This window comes from Atractosteus spatula, chromosome 12 (genome assembly GCF_055471065.1).
Source record: "Atractosteus spatula isolate fAtrSpa1 chromosome 12, fAtrSpa1.hap1, whole genome shotgun sequence".
NCBI lineage: Eukaryota > Metazoa > Chordata > Actinopteri > Semionotiformes > Lepisosteidae > Atractosteus > Atractosteus spatula.
The window spans coordinates 21,800,440-21,821,671 of record NC_142717.1 but is presented as its reverse complement, the minus strand read 5'-3'; the positions used below and the strand labels follow the sequence as shown (position 1 = coordinate 21,821,671).

The 21,232-nt window shown below is 34.2% G+C and overlaps 1 protein-coding gene across 7 annotated transcripts in view; it reads left to right on the top strand.

Annotated features, from left to right (window-relative positions):
* Window positions 1–21,232, top strand: part of LOC148822769 (poly(rC)-binding protein 3) — a 104,917-nt gene that overhangs the window by 70,658 nt on the left and 13,027 nt on the right. For all 7 annotated transcript variants that reach the window (XM_088928817.1, XM_088928820.1, XM_088928818.1 and 4 more), the window contains 7 exons: window positions 3,170–3,329; window positions 5,891–5,914; window positions 6,010–6,042; window positions 6,805–6,921; window positions 8,159–8,290; window positions 12,242–12,370; window positions 14,181–14,324. In XM_088928817.1, the coding sequence (XP_088784943.1) occupies window positions 3,170–3,329; window positions 5,891–5,914; window positions 6,010–6,042; window positions 6,805–6,921; window positions 8,159–8,290; window positions 12,242–12,370; window positions 14,181–14,324 (739 nt within the window). The remainder of the gene's footprint in view (window positions 1–3,169; window positions 3,330–5,890; window positions 5,915–6,009; window positions 6,043–6,804; window positions 6,922–8,158; window positions 8,291–12,241; window positions 12,371–14,180; window positions 14,325–21,232) is intronic.

The window sequence follows — 21,232 nt, the reverse complement described above, 5'->3', positions numbered from 1 at the left end:
AAGGCATTTAATTAAACACGTGTTTGCGATTTTAATCAAAATGGGGTTAGACCATTAGACATGCAATACACTTCCTCGTGACCGTCGTAGAATCTTAAGCTTTGAGTTGTTTTTTTTACTTTTTAATTATACACTTTAAACACTTTAATTTTGTAAAAACTACACACATTCCGTACAGATACAGTACAATCACATTCTCCTGTCTTCCCGTGGTGTAAAACGAATTAGCAGGTGATTGAGATAACAATGCATTGCCCACTGAGTGGAATGTTCTCATTTGTTCTCAAGTGTAAAAAGAGGTGATAATTCTTAATAATTCCGTGTCACATTAACTAACTCTTCAGTTTATTCCGCCAGACAGTACATGAATATAATTATATTGTTATTAATTTGTTTAGATACGCAATTTCATATTATATTCCCTGTTAATCAAATTCTAAAAGTATGCTTTTGTTTACGCCAATAACGAGCAAATTCACAGAAAAGGTTAAAAGACTATCACTTTTCACAAAGTATATAATCTTAATATGGTTAGAAGGAGCAAGTAAAAACATTTCCAAAATAACCACATGTAAGACTTTGATGCTTAAAATGTTTAGGAAGAAAGTGGAATACTGGTGTGTATTTTTTCTTTAAAATACCAATACCAGCCATATACAGTTTACATGATATGTTTATGTTCCTAAATTAATATTGTTTATGAGCATGTGAAAGGCATGGTAAATCGAAGATTCTCAAAACTTACTTTCTATGATTGGAAATGAATACGTGGCCAGATCAACGCAATGCTGTGGTGTTACTTTTTGTCAATGAAAAAATAGTATTTTCGTTTACAAAGACGGTTACAAAGTAAGTGGACCAGGGTAAAACTTTGAGCTTACAGCTTGTCCAAGGTCAGTCATTATTAATACTATTAGTAATATCTTCGGTAAATATATTGATGCATAAAATATTTCTGTATAATTAAAATATTTATGATAAAGGTGGTAGGTTGTGTACTTTTGTCCAATATTTTACATTCATAAAATATACCAGCTTTTTAATGTTTAATGATTAATGCACTGTAATACACAGTTTAAAATTAAAAGTCTAAAGAGTATACAACTTAAATTCTTAATTGAATAAAGATTGTCCCTCAGCAGTGATTCGAAACCAGGTGTTTTCTGGTGACAGCTCAAATGCTGTACATGAGAGGTTAAACTTTATTAGCTCCTCCAGGCAGTTTTACAAGGTGATTCCGGATACTATTAACATAATCTAATTTGCATATGGTAAAGCGCGGTATGACGCAAAATGACGCGTTATGACGCGTTTAATTGCGATACGCCTGCCGCATTGTACCGCAGCATATCCCGCTCGTTTTGAATGGCTGTATCTGTATCTAATTCCACATTGAACAAACTCCAGTATGTCCACAATTCGGCAGCCAGAATCCTGAACAGGTTAAACATTACTCCTATTCTAGAATCCTTGTACTGAATTCTTGTCAGGATTCGTGTTGACTTCAAAATGCTCATACTCACCCATAAGGCTGTGCATGGCTTGGCACCTCAGTACCTGTCTGAGCTACTATTATTCTACTCCCCAATTCGCAACCTTCACTCTTCTAATTCTGGTCTCCTATCTTTCCCTTAGCCCATCTACACTTTATGGGTGACAGGGCCTTCTCCTGTTATGCCCCAAAGATCTGGAACTATATCCCTAAAGATATTACAGAGTCATCTTGCCTTGAAGGTTCTTTCAAATCTAGCCTCAAAATATTATTCTTTATAATGGGCTTTTACTTAACTGGTTCTGTTATTGTTACTACCCCAAGTGTCTAGGGGTATAGAGGTGTAACATTTAGGATAATTCTTTTGGAAGCAGGTGGGTTTTGGTGAGGGACTAGGAAGTGTGATAACAAGGGTAAGGAACTAGAGTGGTGCCAAATAAAAGAAAATAAACAAAATAGAGCTGGCTAGGACAGTGAGGGAAAGCTAATCTGACTACAAAAGAAAACTCGAAACATGCGGTTTTCGGCATCTTCAACACCCTAGCTAACCTCCACTGACTACCCAAAACCATACAAAAAGACAAACGGCACTCACCCGTACTAAACTAGTGTACTATACAAAATCAACTAAGTGTGTTAAGTGTACCCAACAACCTAAACTAACCTTATATACAAAAGTTCACACAAAAACACAAGTGATCCAGGAATACAAATAAGGGAAAACAAATAAGGAAAAAAGAGTAATCTACAGGAGCAGGGTACAAAAGAACACAAAAGTTGAACATGTAACACATTAGGGCAAGGTAATGACAAAACAAGGATAAACACACAAACACACGAAAGTACAAAGAAACTAACAGAAAACCAACAAAAGAACAAAGCAGAAGCTATACGAAAATACACACACACACACAAAGCAAAACAAAACAAAACAAACCAACGAAGCCAAAGCAATAACAAGAAGCGAAGCGAAGCGGTAACCAAAACCAAACAGGACCGAAGTCAAACGAAAGGCCTCTCCTTGCTGAAAACCTCCATGTTATATGCTGAATAAGATGTGTTCTTTCATACTGAAAGTGTGGTGTAATGGTGGGCCAATGGGGAAGGGAGAACAATCAAGGGTCGGCAGTGTGGACATAACAGAAAAAACACACACAGAACACACACTGGGACGTAACAGTTATATACCCCTTTGCTCCTACCATATTCCGTACCCCCATCTACCGTCTCCTCTCATTGTGTATTTTCATTGTGTTTATATTGTGTACTTTTTTAGTGATGTTATCATTCTGTAAAGTGCTTTGAGAAGCCACCTTTAAAGGCACTATCTAAATAATGTTTAGAAAATTAACTTAAAAGGATATTAAGGATATTAGGATAAGAGAAAATTGTTATTCATTCTGATTTTTGTATTCTATTTTGCCATTTAATTATAGACTAACTACAGTATACTGTACCTTCACCTTGTTTAAGTCTCATTTTTAAAATATTTAAATTTTGAAATCTTTGGATACCATAAATAGAAGCACAACCTTTGGCCATAATAACAATGATATTTTGTTTCTAATTAAATTTTCCACTTTATGTTTATTTTTTCTTCCAATTCTCTGTCACTTCATTGAATTCACTCTAGTACATATATTACTTAATTAATACCTATAAATCTTGCTTCCACAGGGTGTTTCTGTGTGAACCTGAAGACCAGCAGTTCTGTGGAGCCCCAGCAAGCATGAATATGAATATGAACTTGACAATGAATATGAACACAAAGGATGGGAAGGTGTCAGAAGGGGGTCTAAACGTCACACTGACAATAAGACTACTAATGCATGGAAAGGTACCTATATCATGGAGCTATAAAGCTACTGAAAATGGTGTCTGTTTTTTTTTTTGGGGGGGGGGTTTAATAAATAGACAGAGTAAAATTGGTGTTATTTTTCACACGAGGTTAGATTTATTTACTCTTAGGATATGGTGAGGACTAGATGAAGGTAAGATATGTCTTAATATGTAAATCCACAGATTCATAAGTGGGTGTACTTTCTTTTTTACATCACTATACATATTATTTAACCACATAAAAAAGGCATTAAATAAGTAAACCCCTTAAACTAGACATGGGAACTGAGATGCTGCTTGTCCAGAATGTCTATTATAGAAAAAATTTAATTTCATTAATATTTTTCTACTGCTTTCATGTTATCTCCTGGATAATAATTTGATAAATAAAACAGAAACATAATCTATAATACAAATATTTCTGAGAAATTGACAACCCTTAGTTTAATCACTATAGAAACAGAATGTCAGGAAGCATTGCTTTGATCTGAGGATTTTTTATACAGTACTTGCAAAAATGTAGCTGCCTGCCAAACATAATATTTATCAGCACAGTCCATAGCAAAAGGTCACTAGAGCTTAAAATAGGCTTTTCTATATACAGTACAGTACTATTCAAAAACGGTGTTGCATTGTGTTGAAAACTGTACTCAGAGATATACAGCATATTAGTTTTTCTTCTGTGTAATCCCTAGATATTCCAATTCTTTGTATTCCTGAACACGCATCTCCTCTTCAATAGAATACTACATGTATTGTTGTATAAATTTGTTGGCAACCTATTGTAGGAAATCTCAAAAGCTGTACAGTGAGTGTGTATTGTCTGTTACATAAAATATACTAGATTCTCTGACCACAGAATTGCTTTTTTTAAAATGCTTTCAAAGTTTAAAAGTACATTCTGTACACGATTTAACAGGTAACACACGCACCTTTCCCAGTTAGTATATAGGTTTGTATTATAAGAAGAACAAACCTGTCTGACTCTTAAAACTTTCACAGCAGTCTCTTTATTACATTAATAATGGCAGTGCATATATATTCAACTTATTATTTTAACATTTGTAACGGATTCGGGTTCTAAGGGCTTGTGCCCCTGCCGCTCCCTGTCCCAGTTTGTCCCTCCAGCGCATGGGTGTGAACACAGGTCTCCAACATCACTCAGCAGGGGTCTTGCTGGCTGAGCTAAAGAAGACCTTCTTCTGCCTGGGCAGTCAAGATCCCTGTTATGCACAGGGGCATATTCGTTACAATATCCAGCAGCCTTATCATTCTCACTTACAACTGGCAACCCAATGAAGCTAAGCAGGTGTGAGCCTTGTCAGTACCTGGATGGGAGACCTCCTGGGAAAAACTAAGGTTGCTGCTGGAAGAGGTGTTAGTGGGGCCAGCAGGGGGTGCTCACCCTGCGGTCAATGTGGGTCCTAATGCCCCAGTATAGTGATGGGGACACTATACTGTAAAAACAGGCACTGTCCTTCGGATGAGACGTAAAACCAAGGTCCTGACTCTCTGTGGTCATTAAATATCCTAGAGCGTTTCTCGAAAAGAGTAGGGGTGTAACCCTGGCGTTCTGGCCAAATTTCGCATTGGCCCTTACCAATCATGGCCTCCTAATAATCCCCATCTATGAATTGGCTTCATTACTCTGCTCTCCTCCACACTGATAGCTAATGTGTGGTGAGCGTTCTGGAGCACTATGGCTGCCCTTGCATCATCCAGGTGGGGCTGCACATTGGTGGTGGTGGAGGGGAGTCCCCATTACCTGTAAAGCGTTTTGAGTGGAGTGTCCAGAAAAGTGCTATATAAGTGTAAGCAATTGTTAATTAATTAATTATTAATATATTGAATGTATAGAATTCACTTTCTGTTCAAGCACCCATCTCAAATCTTTCTTCAAGCATAGGAAAAAATATTTATTAAAATATTTTTCGGTATTTAAGTTGAAAAGGAAAAGGAAACATGAATTTTTGAGAAAGGTTTTTTTTCTGTTGTCAGATATTCTATGACTAAACCATGACCAGCATGACATCTGAACACTAAAAGCATGGTCAAGCAAATCCTTACTATAAAATAGCCTAGAGACAGATCTCTAATGTTTGATGTAACATGAAGAAAAGGTGGAAAGCCTGCAGATGTGCTATTGTAATTGTATTTAGAAAGAAAGTAGCTTATTTCTCAAGTGCATTCAATTGATCTTTACTGTAGCTTTTAAAATAGTGTTAGCAAGAGTCTGTGGATGTGTGTATATATAAAATATGGTCTATGAAATTAGCTTAAGCCTTTTCAGAGGCATTTTTAAAATCCATTTTTATCTGCAAGTTGCATTCACATAGATTCTCACAGTTATAAGAACTTTTAGAAAACCAGTAATTAAATACAGTATGCCATATGTATGCAGTTCAGTAACACACCACTAATTTCCCTGAATCACTCATGTAATCCTGGTCTTTTGCTAAAAAATGTAGTATGATATCACCAACATTCTATGTATTGTTTTATGCAACAATATTGGTTGTACTAAACCATACAAAAATATTTTTCTTCTTTTTCCTTTAGGAAGTCGGCAGCATAATTGGAAAGGTATGTCTACTTTTATATATGATGATGCCTTTTCTGAATTTAAAGTTTTTGTTTAAAATTTGTTGTGTTTCTGATTCCATATTTGTTTGTTTTAGAAAGGAGAAACAGTGAAAAAGATGAGGGAAGAGGTAAGTAATACTTTTGATTGAATAATTTCATGTCAAAGTAAATGTGCAGTAAAAATACTTTTGTATTTATCCTTTTTTTCTTGCTGTGCTGCAGTCCCTACAGAGTAGGAATCATCAGCTGTTTTGCTCCAAAGATGTAAAATTTTGTCGTTCATGCAAAGTACTGCACATAAACATAAAATAAAAATATATGGTCGTAGAAAGCTCATCTTTACTGGATTTTGACACATGCTTGTGATAATAGAAAACAAGGGATAATGATGTGCAAGTATTTAAAGATGCTATAAGCATGGGCCATAAAAACTAGCAATAACTTTTAAATATACAGGGAAATGATGTGCATCTAAAAATCAAAAGGTTCATAAAGAACTGCACTGAAACCAAAGTATGTGTCACTTCAAAAAACATATAAGTATCCCACTAAACATAACTGATGTAAGTAGGTCAGACCAAGCAACCTGTAATTATTGCAGTATCTATTAGTTCTAGTATAAATCAGTGTTGTTTTGGCTTAATGCAGAATGACTGGTTCAGTGAAAAGGTTTCAAAACAATGACAACTGAACACAAACAAGAAAAGAATTAATTGGAATGGTGCTTAGAATTAAACCAATTCATCCTAAAAATTAGGAAAGACCCATATAAATTTGTCATTCTAGCCTTCATACAGTATGTTCCACCTTCCATACAAATGCACCTGCGAGCTTGTTTAAATTAACAGGTTAGTGCAATGAATGTTAGCCCCTGCCCTTCGTTCTTCCAGAGTGGTGCTCGAATCAACATTTCAGAAGGCTCCTGCCCAGAGAGGATTGTCACAATCACAGGCCCCACAGACGCCATATTCAAAGCCTTCTCCATGATTGCACTTAAGTTTGAAGAGGTCGGTGAATACTTACTCGTTCTTTGGATTTTTAACCAATTGGATTTTTTAGCATTTTACCTTAATTCAGGATGAATAGCAAAAATAAATAAATAAAAAAATGTACAGTATGCATTTACTTTTCATGAACATGTAACTTTTCTACTATTTTGTACTATTTAATTGTTTATAATAATAATTAAAAATATAATGATTTTATATACAAGTATGTACAATAAATGGTACGGTATGTACTGCATACACATACAACATTGTGCATTTGACAAATGTGATATGTAATCTGCAAATACACCTTTTTAAAAAATATCTAATGATCTATAGCACACCACCCCTAAAGCACTGTCAGAACTGGCAAAAAATATCTTTTTATCAACTTTTGTATAAACTTGTTAGTTTGGAGTCTTCCTGTAGAATAATTGAAATGGAAAAGGTCAGGCTGATGAATGTCAGTACTCTCGAATTACTGTGTTACTGCTCTCCTGTGTTTGCATCAAATTTATTTTCTGCTTGTTTTCACGTGTTGTCCAACTAAACGTACCACATAACTCCTTAAGAAAATTGTCTTGCAATAGAACATACTTTCTTTGTAATCCATATTGAATTCTCTTTTGGTGTATAGTAAACAAAGGAGTTCTTGTACGGACAATTAGTTTAAAAATAGTTTTGAAGTAAATTGTTTTCTTTTTACATTAAAAAAGAAGAAAAGGGAATACAGGCTATTTTACAGATTGCTACACAAGTTCTGTTGTTTTAAGGGTTATTCTACATTGAAAACATAAAGCGTTTGTTTTCAAGATTTAAATTATAAATTAAAATACAAATCCAACCATCCATGACCTTTCAATATTTTCGTTAGTGCGTACGCTTGGAAGGTGGATTATCCTGACTATTATACCCAACCAGGTCATAGGTAGCCACATGTACATGTGAAATTTATAAATGAAATGCATTTATAAAAATTGTCCATTTCTAAAATCTTTTAAGTACAGCCCTTTAAATCTTTTACTTTGTTCTAGGGCCCGAATATTAAAATCCGATTACAAATAGAATCGCCTGTCTTGCATTAAATTCAGATTTTTTGTATTGATGTAAAGTTATGTCTTTATGTTTTGTTCAGAAACCGCTCTTTAGACCTGGCTGGAAAATTTGCTTTGATCCATGCACTGTGTGCAGGGGATTAGGGTGTTAAGCAGAATGACAAATCTCTTGTTAACTGTTATTGACTTTGTTATTACAGGATATAAATGCCTCAATGACAAACAGTACAGTGACAAGTAAACCACCCGTAACACTGAGGCTGGTGGTCCCAGCAAGCCAGTGTGGCTCATTGATAGGAAAAGGAGGGTCCAAGATCAAAGAAATCAGAGAGGTAAATTACTATTTTCTTTGCTTTTTCTAACTCTTAGTGCCTTATAGAGTGCATAATGATGGTGTTGATAAACCAATGTATTTTTGGGTACTCTCTACATACATGATGCATTAAACATCTTATTCCTCCCATGAAAATATTAAATACCATTCTTTAACCAGTCCCTTTTCCTAGTTCTTTTCTATGTTATATTGCTTGTACATTTTTTACATTCAGGTTTGACACGTTCGGTATTCATGTTACATAAAACAATACATTGTTTCTGAAGTGTGAACTGTGGTGCATGTACAGTACAATTAAATCACTGTAACTTAAAATTGTGCAAAATAAAACTTATTAATTTAATAAGCTGCATATGCAATCAGTTTTAAAAAGTAAAAGAAGAAAATTGGACCAAGCAGTAAAATGCAAGCAGCTTAAATCCCAAAATTCTAAAAAAAGCAAAACATTCATTTACACCAGTTTTGCAAAAGTACAGTACCTAAATTCAATACAAAAAACTTCCATGTCTAAATCACATTTTTACACATGGCTAATAATGTACATGTGGTTACATTTTTTTAAATTGAATACATGCTGTTGAAAATGAAATGAATATATTTTGTGTTGAAATTACCATTAATTACATATTTTAAGGTATTGAAATAAATTTGCACCCTACACTGTACTGTATGCTCTGAGTATCCTAAATTCAGCTTCTATACATTGATATGAATATGCTCGTACTGAACTGCTGTGAAACTATGTTTCCTTAGAAAATACCTTGAGCTTTTGCTGCATATTTGATCTTTTGTTCTTTATCTTACATGTTTCATTTTTTAACTTTTTATTTAATGATGAAAGCATTTACAAAATATAACATACTGTACATAGTGCAGAGTATAATTATACTATTATACGATTATATTATTTTTTAAATTATTACATTACGCCAGCGTGGATGGGAGGTTACATATAGAAATATAATCAGCAAAAACACAAGAAATAACCAACAATCTAGATAACACTCTTTCTGGTCTTAATGGGGGCCACAAACCCAATCATCTTACAAGTTTCACCTTACAGACAACTAAATGAACTGTTGAATCCTCTCAGCCATTTATATTTATTTTTTCTTCTACACTTTGTTATAGAGACCAAATACAACACTAACTTTGCATAAAAACAGCCTTCTGGCTTACATCAGTAGCTTTGCAAACCATGAACAGAACAACCAATTCCCTTGCAATTGCTACATTATGGCTACATACACATTTATTATTCTGTTCATAACTTGATATTGTTTTTTGCATCAGGACTGTGAAGAAGAAAATGCAAAGCTTATTCATCATTATGACAGGATATCTGAATAAATGCTATGATTGGGAAAATTTTATTGTATGTGCTTTAATCATAGGAAGCATAATGTGCTATAATCAAGAATGACATTTAATTAATTTCTCATTATCTAATTAAATGGAATATGGAGGCACATAAAATACCTGAAAAACAGTGTAGCAACCAAAAATGCTTTTTTATAGTACATGTACAGTACCTGTAAAAGATAATTGAGGGCTATTGTCATCAGGATAGAATACATTCAGTGAGAATTCCAAGACATATGCTTGTTTCATGTGTTTACAGTATATATATTTGTTTTGAAGTTGACCTAATTAAAAGCTGTAATCCAGTATTTCTCAACTGGTGTAGCTTGAAATAGTGCCTGCAGACATTAACTGGTGTGGTGTAGAATTTTGAAATAATTGCATATGAGAAAATATTTTTATATGATGATTTTGTGAAGTAACCAAAGTGGAGTGCTGCACATTTGGTATATGCACAGGAGACAGAGACTATGCTGTAAGATGAGTATTTCAATTTTGATGGACATAAAGAAACAAAACCAGAGAAAGTCTTAGAGTGGTTGAGAAAAAGCTCTGTGTTTCACTGGCATCAGCTCCTGCCAGGATAAGGCAACTATGCACTTTGAGGTAAACTCTGATCAAACACTGATAAGATTTTTGTTTGTAATTCTGTATTCATGGAGGCATTTGTATGGGGAGGAGTGTAGTGTCCTGCAAACATTTTTAGATGGAAGATGGAAGCAGTTGCCGTGATCTAAGCACCTCACATTCCTTGTTTTACAGCACATACTGCACTTGTGTATCCTAGTGTCATATTTCCAATCTGAAGAGTCTAATCACTCTACCATCTACAGCCTTCAGTTTGGCAAAGTGTTAAAGGTCAATGAGTGTCTTTCAGGGACACTTTAACCTGAACACAATGGCAGCACACATGGCCCACAGAAGTCAGTATGAGTCTGTGTTGCTTCTTTTAAAGGCTTTATGATTTTTCTTCCCTGTACCATCCAATTTATATATTCATATCTTCAAGAATACCACTTATGCCCTAGGTGTAGGTTCTTGTATGTACTTTTTTTATGTGCCCAGCCCTGTGCCGGTTCTTGTCAAAATTGTTTTCGGCTCACCTGCATACCTGAATTGAAAGAAGCTGTTACAAATGATGGATGGATTCATGAACACATGCATTTTTTTAGAAAATAAGCACTGATCTGGTTTGCTGAAATGCACAGCACTGCACATCTTTTCTCTCTGGCTGGGGAAGGAGAGGGTACACAAGCCCAGCAACCCTTCCCTAAGCCAGCTGAGTCATTACACTGGCAGATGGGGTGACACTGTCTTATCTGTTTAGCCTAGTGCCCTGGAGGCTTCCATTCAGCAGTGCATGAGGAAACTCAAAATGACAGTTGCTTTGAATGCTAATACACTTAGGGCTGTGGCCCTAGGGACCTGTAAGAAATACCTCAGAGGGTTGGTACAAATGGCTACTATTGTCAAATCCGATAAGAGACATGCAGACCTTATAAGAAGAGAAGAATTCTGCAGTGGTTATGAACACATACTGTACATATGTTCTGAAACACAAATTGCTCTCTCCTTTGAATATAAATAAAACAAATTCACACCCTAAGTGCTTCAAATTACACTTGGTTTAACAGTCTAGTAGGGGGGAGGTATGTCCATTATTGCCAAATGTCCATTAAATCACAAATTATTTTTTTTCAGCACATAAACACACTATTATATGAGAAAACTATATACAGTATATATATAATATACTGTATACAGTATATACTGTATGCTTTCTGAATCTATGCCTATTTTTCAAAAACTGCAATCAATAGTTAATGAAAATTATTCCTGTATCTTATGTTATAATAAATATATACAGTATATATATTTTATGTATTGTGTTGCAAATATACAGTATAAATGAAACACAAACACAACTTATAAGCAATTGACCTACCCCTATAGGGCACCATTGACATTCCTTAATTTTAAACATATGTAGTATTTATTTTTGCCTTGTGTTTACACATTGGTACCATTAGACCAATTTAAAAAATCCAGTATGTTGTATAGAATAACTATGAGGAAAGTATTTCCCTCTATTCTCCTTTTGCAGCTTTTGTCTTTTACAGTAAATCCAAAGTCTGTTAGAGTAAAATCCATTAAACCGAGGGTGTTCTGTAATGTGACTATTTTGATTTCCATAATTCTGATTAAATATTGAATTTCAGTTCAGAAGAGAAATGTGTAAGCTTCCAAAAAAAAGAAACACAAACTGAAACTTATGGATATTTTTGTACTTTTGAATTGTTAAAAATGTTGTTCATTGTGTTCTGTTTCTAGGTTTCCTAATTATTCATTGTTTCTATTCATCTGATTCAAATGTTTAGAGTGTGTCTTCCTATATGATATATTTTTTGTATTTAATAAATATTACCTGAATACACATACAGTACTCTCTGGATAATAAACTGGTAACAAGTAACAATATTTTTATTTCCCGTTACACTTTTTGTTTGTGCTACAGTTTTGTTTAGCATTGTCATGTTTTTATCTCTTGTTTCCCTGTCAATGACTCTTGCTTCTTAATGTTTTACAGACCACAGGGGCTCAGGTACAAGTAGCAGGCGACATGCTTCCAAATTCTACAGAGAGAGCTGTCACAATCTCAGGCACCCCAGATGCCATCATTCAGTGTGTAAAGCAGATATGTGTGGTGATGCTTGAGGTGAGAAGATAATTCAGAGGATATGTTATCAGGTTTGGTATTCACACCATATTTGTACCAGAAGAAGGTTTACTCCATCTATAGTCTTATTTTTAGACAAAATGAATGCTTAATAAATCACCTTTAATAAATAACCCTCTAACCTATAATTTTTATATAATGTTGCCTGGCAACATCAAGAATAATGATGCCCTGTGCTTACAGTATGTCATTCATTTCTGGTTCAAATTTGAGGTGAATACCAGATTACTTTTTATATTTGTACTACAATGTTATTGCAGAATGGGCCTTATAAAGGCACAAAAAATAACTGAGCTCAGGGCTAGGTTACATGCAAGTGCATTTGTATTAAAATATGACAAGAAACATACACAACATTTCCAACTGTATCCAAGTCCATGCATTCATGTTTAACAAAATTAAGTGTATCCATTTATCCAACAAATGCAAGCAGGTATTATCTTTTGTAAGTGTAATTATCTCCAAAATCTAACAACAGAAGTGGACAGATACAGAGCATACAATATTTAGTATACTTGCTTAGATTTTTAAAAGGCTTTTTTCTTTTCCTGTTTCTTATTTCAAATGATGGTCTACATATGAAAAACAAATTGACTAAATGTATTTACTGTTTATATACACCATATATATATAACTTTACTATATGGTCTTAATCTTGTTATATCATCTTCTAGACAAATTGAGGCAACAAAAAAGGCAAAAAAGGTTATAGTGAAAAAAAGGTTATAGTTAAAAGTGTAGATTTTATTAAGGGAAGTTATGTATACATTTTATAAGACACTAGTAAGACTTATTTTAGAACATTGAGTACAAATTTGGTCACCATGTTACAATAAGATATCACTACTCTTGAATGACTCTAGAGTGCAGACACCACATACTGTACATTCCCCAGAAGGGTTAGTTGAGAATTTGTATTTGTAGAATATAATTACATGACATGATACCAACAGTATAAAAACAAAAACTGTCCATGGTGTTATTTAAAAGAAGTCTGCGAGGCGGTCAAATTCTAATGTCGTACCATCACATGTAAATGGACTGTCCACAACTCTGAGTGCATCTTTTCTATCTCCCTTACACCCTAACTTCACCCTTGCAGTCACCTCCCTGTTTCATTCCATGTAAGTGAGGGGGGTTGTGACAGCTCTGACCTTAGGTTAGCTCTGTCATTTCCTCAGCCAGGTGAATGGATACCAGATTATTAAGTACACCATCCTTTTATATTTGATGGCTTGTTTCATTCATTCGTTACAATTTGACTGAACTACTGAATATAGGGTTATGTGTTTTTAAAATTACTGTGGTTTCATGTTTCAAATAATACTGAAATTATTTTGAAAGTATTTGTTTCACAGTCTTGAAGAAGACAAGTAAAAATACATGAATGACACAAAATTAAAACTTACTCTTTGTCAGCCTGAACACACAAACAAAACCTTCAGTGCTACTTCACATTACTTCTTAGTCTTATCCCTAAGTTAAGGACCCATTAGCTGTAGAATATGGGATGTATGGGATTTTCCTTATTTTCTGAACTATTCAACTCTACTTATAATCTGCTATGTTGAATGTAAAAAAATAATGGCATTCTTGATGTCAGATGTCTGAAATCACTCTGAATCTCATTTCATTTTTCTCTAATGCATGTCGATTCTGCTCTTGATAAGCATTCTCTGATAATCAATTGGTCATTTTGGTGCCATCATATTCTGTGATGTGGTATTTGGAACTAGGAATGCACTGTTTTTATTTCTATTTTCTGTCATCATATCCTTTTTGTACCTAGTCTCCACCCAAAGGTGCAACAATTCCCTATCGTCCTAAGCCCACTTCAACCCCCATTATCTTCGCTGGTGGTCAGGTCAGAGCAGATACCATCTTGGCATCAGCAGGGAACCATACTGTTCTGGCACAGCCACAACCAACACCTGTAAGTATATTGTCATTGTTTTTTATTGCATGCTGGAGAAAGTGACAGTTACTGTGAAGTCCGTTAGAGTATTGTAGCAACCATTTGCCAAACTCAGTACAATTTCAATAGACTTCGAAAATATGTCTATCATTGGAAAATCAGTACTTTTTAGCATTCAATATTTACTAACTTAACTATTAACATAGTATTGCTTAACACAGTAGCATTGTTTCAGATACAGTGAGAAAAAGTGAACTTCCTTTTTGGTTCTGAAAATTGTGAATACAGAATAAGGACACCCCCACCACACACACACATAAAAACATGTATCCCATTATATATATATTATATATATAATATATGATACATAATTAAACTGCTAGTAATAATGAAATTGACACATAAACATCTCTGACATAGAGACACAAAATCTCTGAAAATCTGTCTTACCCTTCTTTAAAAAGTAGGACTGAACGTTTCTGAGGGTGATAAAAGACATTTCAGTGAAATAACTCACTTTACTCATAGAGAATAGAGTATTTGTGATGCACTAATAAATCTGGTTGTCACATGCCTGTGTTGATAATGCAATTTGCAACGGGCTTGGCAAAACATGCCAAAGAATGTTGAAAATCTGGGAACAAGCTTTCAAAAAGGTACCCTAGTTGAGTAAACAAAGATAAAAATAACACTGGTAGTTTTTTCAAAACAAGACTCTTAAACAAGTCTCACTCTTCTGACATTAAAATTGGTGTGACTTGGATGGTAATCAAGCTGAGACTGCAGTGAATAATGTTGGTAATTGTACTCTGCAACACAAGTGAACTTGTATTGTTAAATTGCTCTGTTTTTAATGATAAAGTTATTTGAAAAGTTCACTGATGTACAATAGTTAGGTGTTTGTAATTATTGTTTAAATCAGACACATGAATGAAAGTTTTAGAATTCTCTCTAGAACTAGCTTCTGAACCAAAGAGCAGAGTGTTTTCTTTGTATACTCAGTAAAAAGGATGCTGCTATTCCTTTTTGAATTTTTATAGTTTCTCTTGAGTTAAACGATTTATTGTTGACTGAAATTCATTTGTCTCACAGTTTATGTTCCTGATGCTAATTTCTAAGGACAAAAAACAAACTTTGTGAAGGGAGTCTGTCTCTTAACTAATGCAGTACAGACCAATCTAACTTTACTATGTCAAACCTTATGTTCTATAAAATGTATGTTCTAATACCACAAAAAATGCTACAATGTAATACAGATATTTTTTTATAAAAAGGTGGTGCTGTTCTATAGATCTATAGATGGTACAGCCTAAAAGGTTGACCAGAAAATAACATAAAATCAAAACTCTGGTTTTCTCTAAATATGTATTATAAAAATATACTTTGGCACTACCTCTTATTAATACTTTTTTTTTGGCAATTTGGCATTAGTTTTTCCTTCTGCATGACAGAAATCCATATAGCCCTTGAGGCCTGTGCTTTGGAAGATCCTCCAATAAACAAAATGAAGGTGACATAATCCACTGATCTCCAGTTGCATTCAAGATGAGATTTTGTGCTCCAGTTACCAGATTATTAGTATATGACACTAATGCCAATCCAAAGCAGTTTAAATGGCTGATTTTATTAAATACACACTAAAGTGTTTCATGGTTTTTCTGCAAGATTTATGCCATTTTTATGTTTCAATGAAAATTTCCCTTTGATTTCTCTTAGCCACGTCGCCTAGTTTATAAACTGACAATATTACATTGATAAAAATTACAATAATGGCTCACTGAATTAAAGGTTTAAATCTGAAATACATGCTACACTGAAGTGCTCTTCAAACAGAGTTAATATTGAATCTGAATCTGTGAGAAGGAGGTTATTATTCACTTAGGAATATGTTGCTTTTTAACAAAATTGGTAACAAATATTTTTTTTAAATGCATTTTTCATTTAAGTGTTACCCTTATCCTAAAGGACTACTTTTCTGTTTTGTGCAGATTTATAGCAGTGATATTTTGTAAGATCATAGATCATTAGTGGAATAACTCCTATATTTTATACCATCGTGCTAAAATATAGCCCTAGATTTTTCTGGGGACTCATCTGTCTCTTGGTGTACTGCAAATGCTCTGCAATTGCATTCTGTTGATCTGTTGATCTTAATCGAGGCTCAGCAAACTGTAGAATGCAAGACAGTATTATATTTTAACTAAATGTTGAAGACGGTGGTTTAGAAATACTATAATTTGTTAAAGGTATATCTTTTTTTTCTTTAAAGTTAAATATTTTCAGTATATCTGACAAAGGATTTTTGAAACATCTGTAAAATAGTGAATCTTTTTTAGAAAATCCTATAGACTTACTGTAATATTTCTAAGAAATATATCACTTCCACATAGAAAACATAGTAGGGGATGGATTCTGTTTTGTGATATTGTTGTGATGTGTGTTTGATTTAAGGTTCAACAGATAAATAAAGATCATGAGACACCAGTGGAAATTTAGGTATTTTTAGGAATGCGAAATAAGTAGGACATACTGTGTTTCTTTTATTTTACATCTTGCGTAGATAACCTGAGGGTGAATTGAAGAAGGACTCCAACCAAATTGTTCATTAGGATCCTTAAGAATGATACCTGAATCACTGGGAGAAGGAAGAAATCAATTTCTTCTATTTCCCTGCTATTAGTAAATTAACTATTTGGTAATATTTGAAATAATATATTTTGCTTTTGTACTTAATTATTGTGTTCACTATTGATCAAGAGCACAATACAATTTGAAATACCAATCCTGGAAAAACACCCTGTAGACTTTATCAGAATTAACAGTGAAACTAACCACAGGACACAAGTGGAAAAAATGATGCATTTAAACCTGAAAATAGGAGGGACTTCCTTACACAAAGGGTTGTGGGAGAAGGGAAGAAGTTTCACAGCCATTTTGTTAAATCCGATGCCTTGGCACCTTTCAAGGAATGACAAAGATATCATTTGATAAATTAGCTTTGAAAAAGCAAATGGTCCCCTCATTTTTTAACCTTTATTTTCTAGGTATTTTCTAAAGGTAATTATTTTCAGTGGCAATCACATTCAACTACAAATATAAATGTTAAAAAAATGTACAATATTTTGGTAATATCAGTGTAAATGAAAAACTATGAAAATACATGTTAAACATTTTATGAACAGCTACTGTATGTGTACTCAGAATGGAGTGCTCTCCAAATGTAATGAAGTCTAAAATATTACAATCACTTTGAATTGTTTGAACCATTTTGACAATAACTTCTCAAAAAACAAGACTCGTAAGTCTTAGTCAATCCAGTTGACTCAGTATAGTTTTACACAATAAAAGAGATTTATAATGTTGAATCTCTTTTTAGACGGAGCAAATTTGTGAAAACTGGTTGTTAGGTTTTCAACCTAACTCACTTTGACTTCAGGGTCCGGGGTCTGTAGTCAAAAGTAAAAATGAAAGCCAGAGAAGTTAATCATAACACAGAGTTTAACAATTTGGAATATACTGAAACTGAAAAAAACAACAGATATAATTATAATCATCCAAGACTGGGTCTTGGGTCAGCCAAGAAACACATCAGCAGATTATGACAGAAAAATTACCAGAGCTGTCAAGGAAAACCCCAAACAACTGTCAGTGAGATCAACAACACCCTCTGAGGTGCAAGGGTGAAGATATCAAAAACCACAGTTCGCAGAAAAAAGACACAACAGAATTACAAAGCCTACATTGCAAGCCTCTCATCAGAACCATGAATAGAAAGCACAGATCAGAATTTGCTCAGAAGTACGGAGATGAGCCAGGAGTATCTTCAAACAAAGATTTACGGACAGATGAGGCCAAGATAAACCTTTACCAAAATGATGAAAAGTGATAAAAGGATTAATGTGTAGGGAAAGAAAGGAGCAGCTGATGATCCAAAAACCACCATCTAATCAGTGAGGTCATGTCATGGTCAGGGTATGTGAGGCTGCTTCTGGAACTGATCACTGATCATTAGTCTTTATTGATAATGTAACTGACACTGGCAGCAGCAGAGTTAATTCTGAGAAACATTTTGTCTGCTTACTTTGTCTACTTACTGTAAGAAAAAAAATCTTCTATACTGCACATCAGTATTAAGTGATGTTTCACCATGCATTAAGACTCAAAATATAGTACAGCCCATGCAACCACAGAGTTGTTTATTCAAAGAAAAAATGGGAAAAAAACAATCCAGTCAATCTCTAGATTTATATCTTTTTGATTGTGCTTTTTACTGTACATGCTGAAGAAAAAAATGAAGTGCAAATAAGGGACAATAACAGGCAAAAATACAAAATGGTTGCATCAAGGGCTCAGAAAAGCATTTCATGTGATTACATAACGAGTTTAGTAAATTCAGTGGGTTGCAGATTACATAAAGTGAATGTATCCCAATGTGTCACTTTGGCTGGCTGGTTTGTGTACAAAATATTTTTGTTTTAATATGATCATATGTATTACAAATGGGGGGTTACAAAAAAGTTAAAAAACAGGAATTGACCGAGTGGTTTAGTCAGTAAGTAAAATAATTATTCCTAACCTTCACCTTGTACTGTAAGTAATTTCTCCAGAATATACCCCAGTGATTGGTATAATTAGAAGCATGTGAATTCTTTGTTCTCTGGTACAGCTTTGGTGAAAAGAGTAATAATTCAGGCAGCCTTGGTTAAACAAATGTTTATTAACTATGACAATACAAACACTACACACAACAAAACATACTACACAAGTTACTATATTTACAGTATCAACAGAAAAGACATTTCAGAGGCCTAACATCCTAATTACACAGAAAACCCCAGACTGCTACTAAATATTGAACTACTAATAATGCCTACAGCGGACAAAATAAGAGATAAGCTGCCTTCTTTATAAATGCAATACAATCAGCAGTTAAATCTCTCTCTCTGCAAACCTGGATGCCACAAAATAAATGGGAGCCTATCTCCCTATTCTAAAAATGCACCCACAATCAGGAAAGACTGTCTCTAACCAAGATATCATTTACTCGGGAAACCCAAGTTCCCTAAAAAGCTCTCTCTCGCAAGGTTTAAATGCTTAGCTCCAATCAGATTTTGTTTGGATGATCATGAAGTAGGAGTTCTCACCTGGCGCAAGCTTTAATTTCCCACTCCTCCTGACTCCTCTCTTGTGGTCTGACCTTCCTTATCTTCTGTCTTCTCTTCCTCTTTCCTCTGTCATCTTATATGGTGTGTTTCTGGACTGCTCATTGTCAATAATTAATGAACTTAATTAACTAGGTAAACCAAAGTAAATGTTACAATTGTTTTTGATCAGGGGACCCCCTACACCTCAGCAAAGATCCCCTCTGCTTTGAAGCTAAAGTTACATACTTTATCTAAACTCTTAGAGACATTGTTGGACTGTAATGTTAAAATAAGTTCACTTCAGTAACTCAGCACTTGTGGAGGATACTGTAGTGCTAACAAAATACAGTATTTAAGTAAAGTAATCATCATTTTGGTCTTATATAAAATAATTACTAGTAAAGGACATATTATGTTATTTTGTTGAGGTACTTGTACAGTATGTCATGGTGTGAAAGATATTAGACTGGTGCACTAAAGAGACCATGAATGTTTATATCAAATAGAATAGCATGCAGAGGTTAAATGGTTGGAATGCCATCTTCTAATTTAGAACCTTTTTATGTTCTGCTTCAGGATGGTAATATATACTGTACCACTAGAGACCTCTAACAATACCCTTCTTAATTAATATGAGTAACTTAAGAATTTCCTTAGCTTTTTTAATTTCTCACCAAAAATATCTGTTCTTTGGCTCTCAATCATTTGACTGCTAACAAGTGATTGATTCAACAATCTTACACAGCCATTTCTTGGAGGAAGTCCATGTATCAGTTTCAACAGCCTGATTGTGTAGCTTGTTCTATACTCCCACAACCCATTGTACCCACCCCTTGCCCCCAACAATATACACACTTGTAACACTTACTGTACATGACCCTAAGCTTCAGCCTCTGTTCTATGTTTCATGTTTCACTGTTGATCCTGTACTAAGTTAAGGATGATCTTGCTTTGCAATAATTTAAAATGCTAGTGTAATCTGTAGAGACAGTTAAAAACAGTTATGGTTTTTCATATTTTAAATTAAGTTAAAAATGACCTACTATATAATTATTCCTTGGATAACTTTAAAGTCACCCTTGCATAAATGGCTGCAGATGTGATTCCGTTTGAATATGCTGACCACCCAAAAGATCATGACTGTTGTTACATTGTTACTAATCATATCTTCATTATGTTATCATGTATTATTTGTTTCTGAGTTTACTTTGATTTTGTTTTCTCATATAGAATAAGCTTTGCTTCTGAAATTTAAAATATGGGGTCATGTTCTATACATGCTAAGATCACATATAACAAAGTTTGCACATTTCATTTTGAAAGGTTGAGCAAATCTAAGACCACAGGCAGGAGTTTTAGCCATTTTTGGTTTTATTTGAACCCAAAATGCATTGATTTACTGTAGCACTTTTAATCCCAAAGAAGTTTATATATAGCACAATAAAGACTTACTTAATTCATCTATGTATTTTTTTTATGCGCTAAACAGCCATTATGGTGCCAGCTGCCCCGCTACACAGAAGATAAAGTTGAGCAGTGAGTAATTGCTTTAGCAGTTAAATTAAGTGGAAACTTTAGGAATGCCATGTAACATAAACCCAGAGTGGAAATTAGCCAAGACACTAAGGGACCTATTCTTTTAAAACTTTTCAGAGAATCTCTTGATTACCAAGTAGTCAAGCCCTTGTTTTAATGTCTCATCTGAAAGATGGCACTTCTTCCGGCACAGTGTCCCCAGTTACCATACTGGGGCATTGGTTTGGAAATTATGCTCCAGGGGGA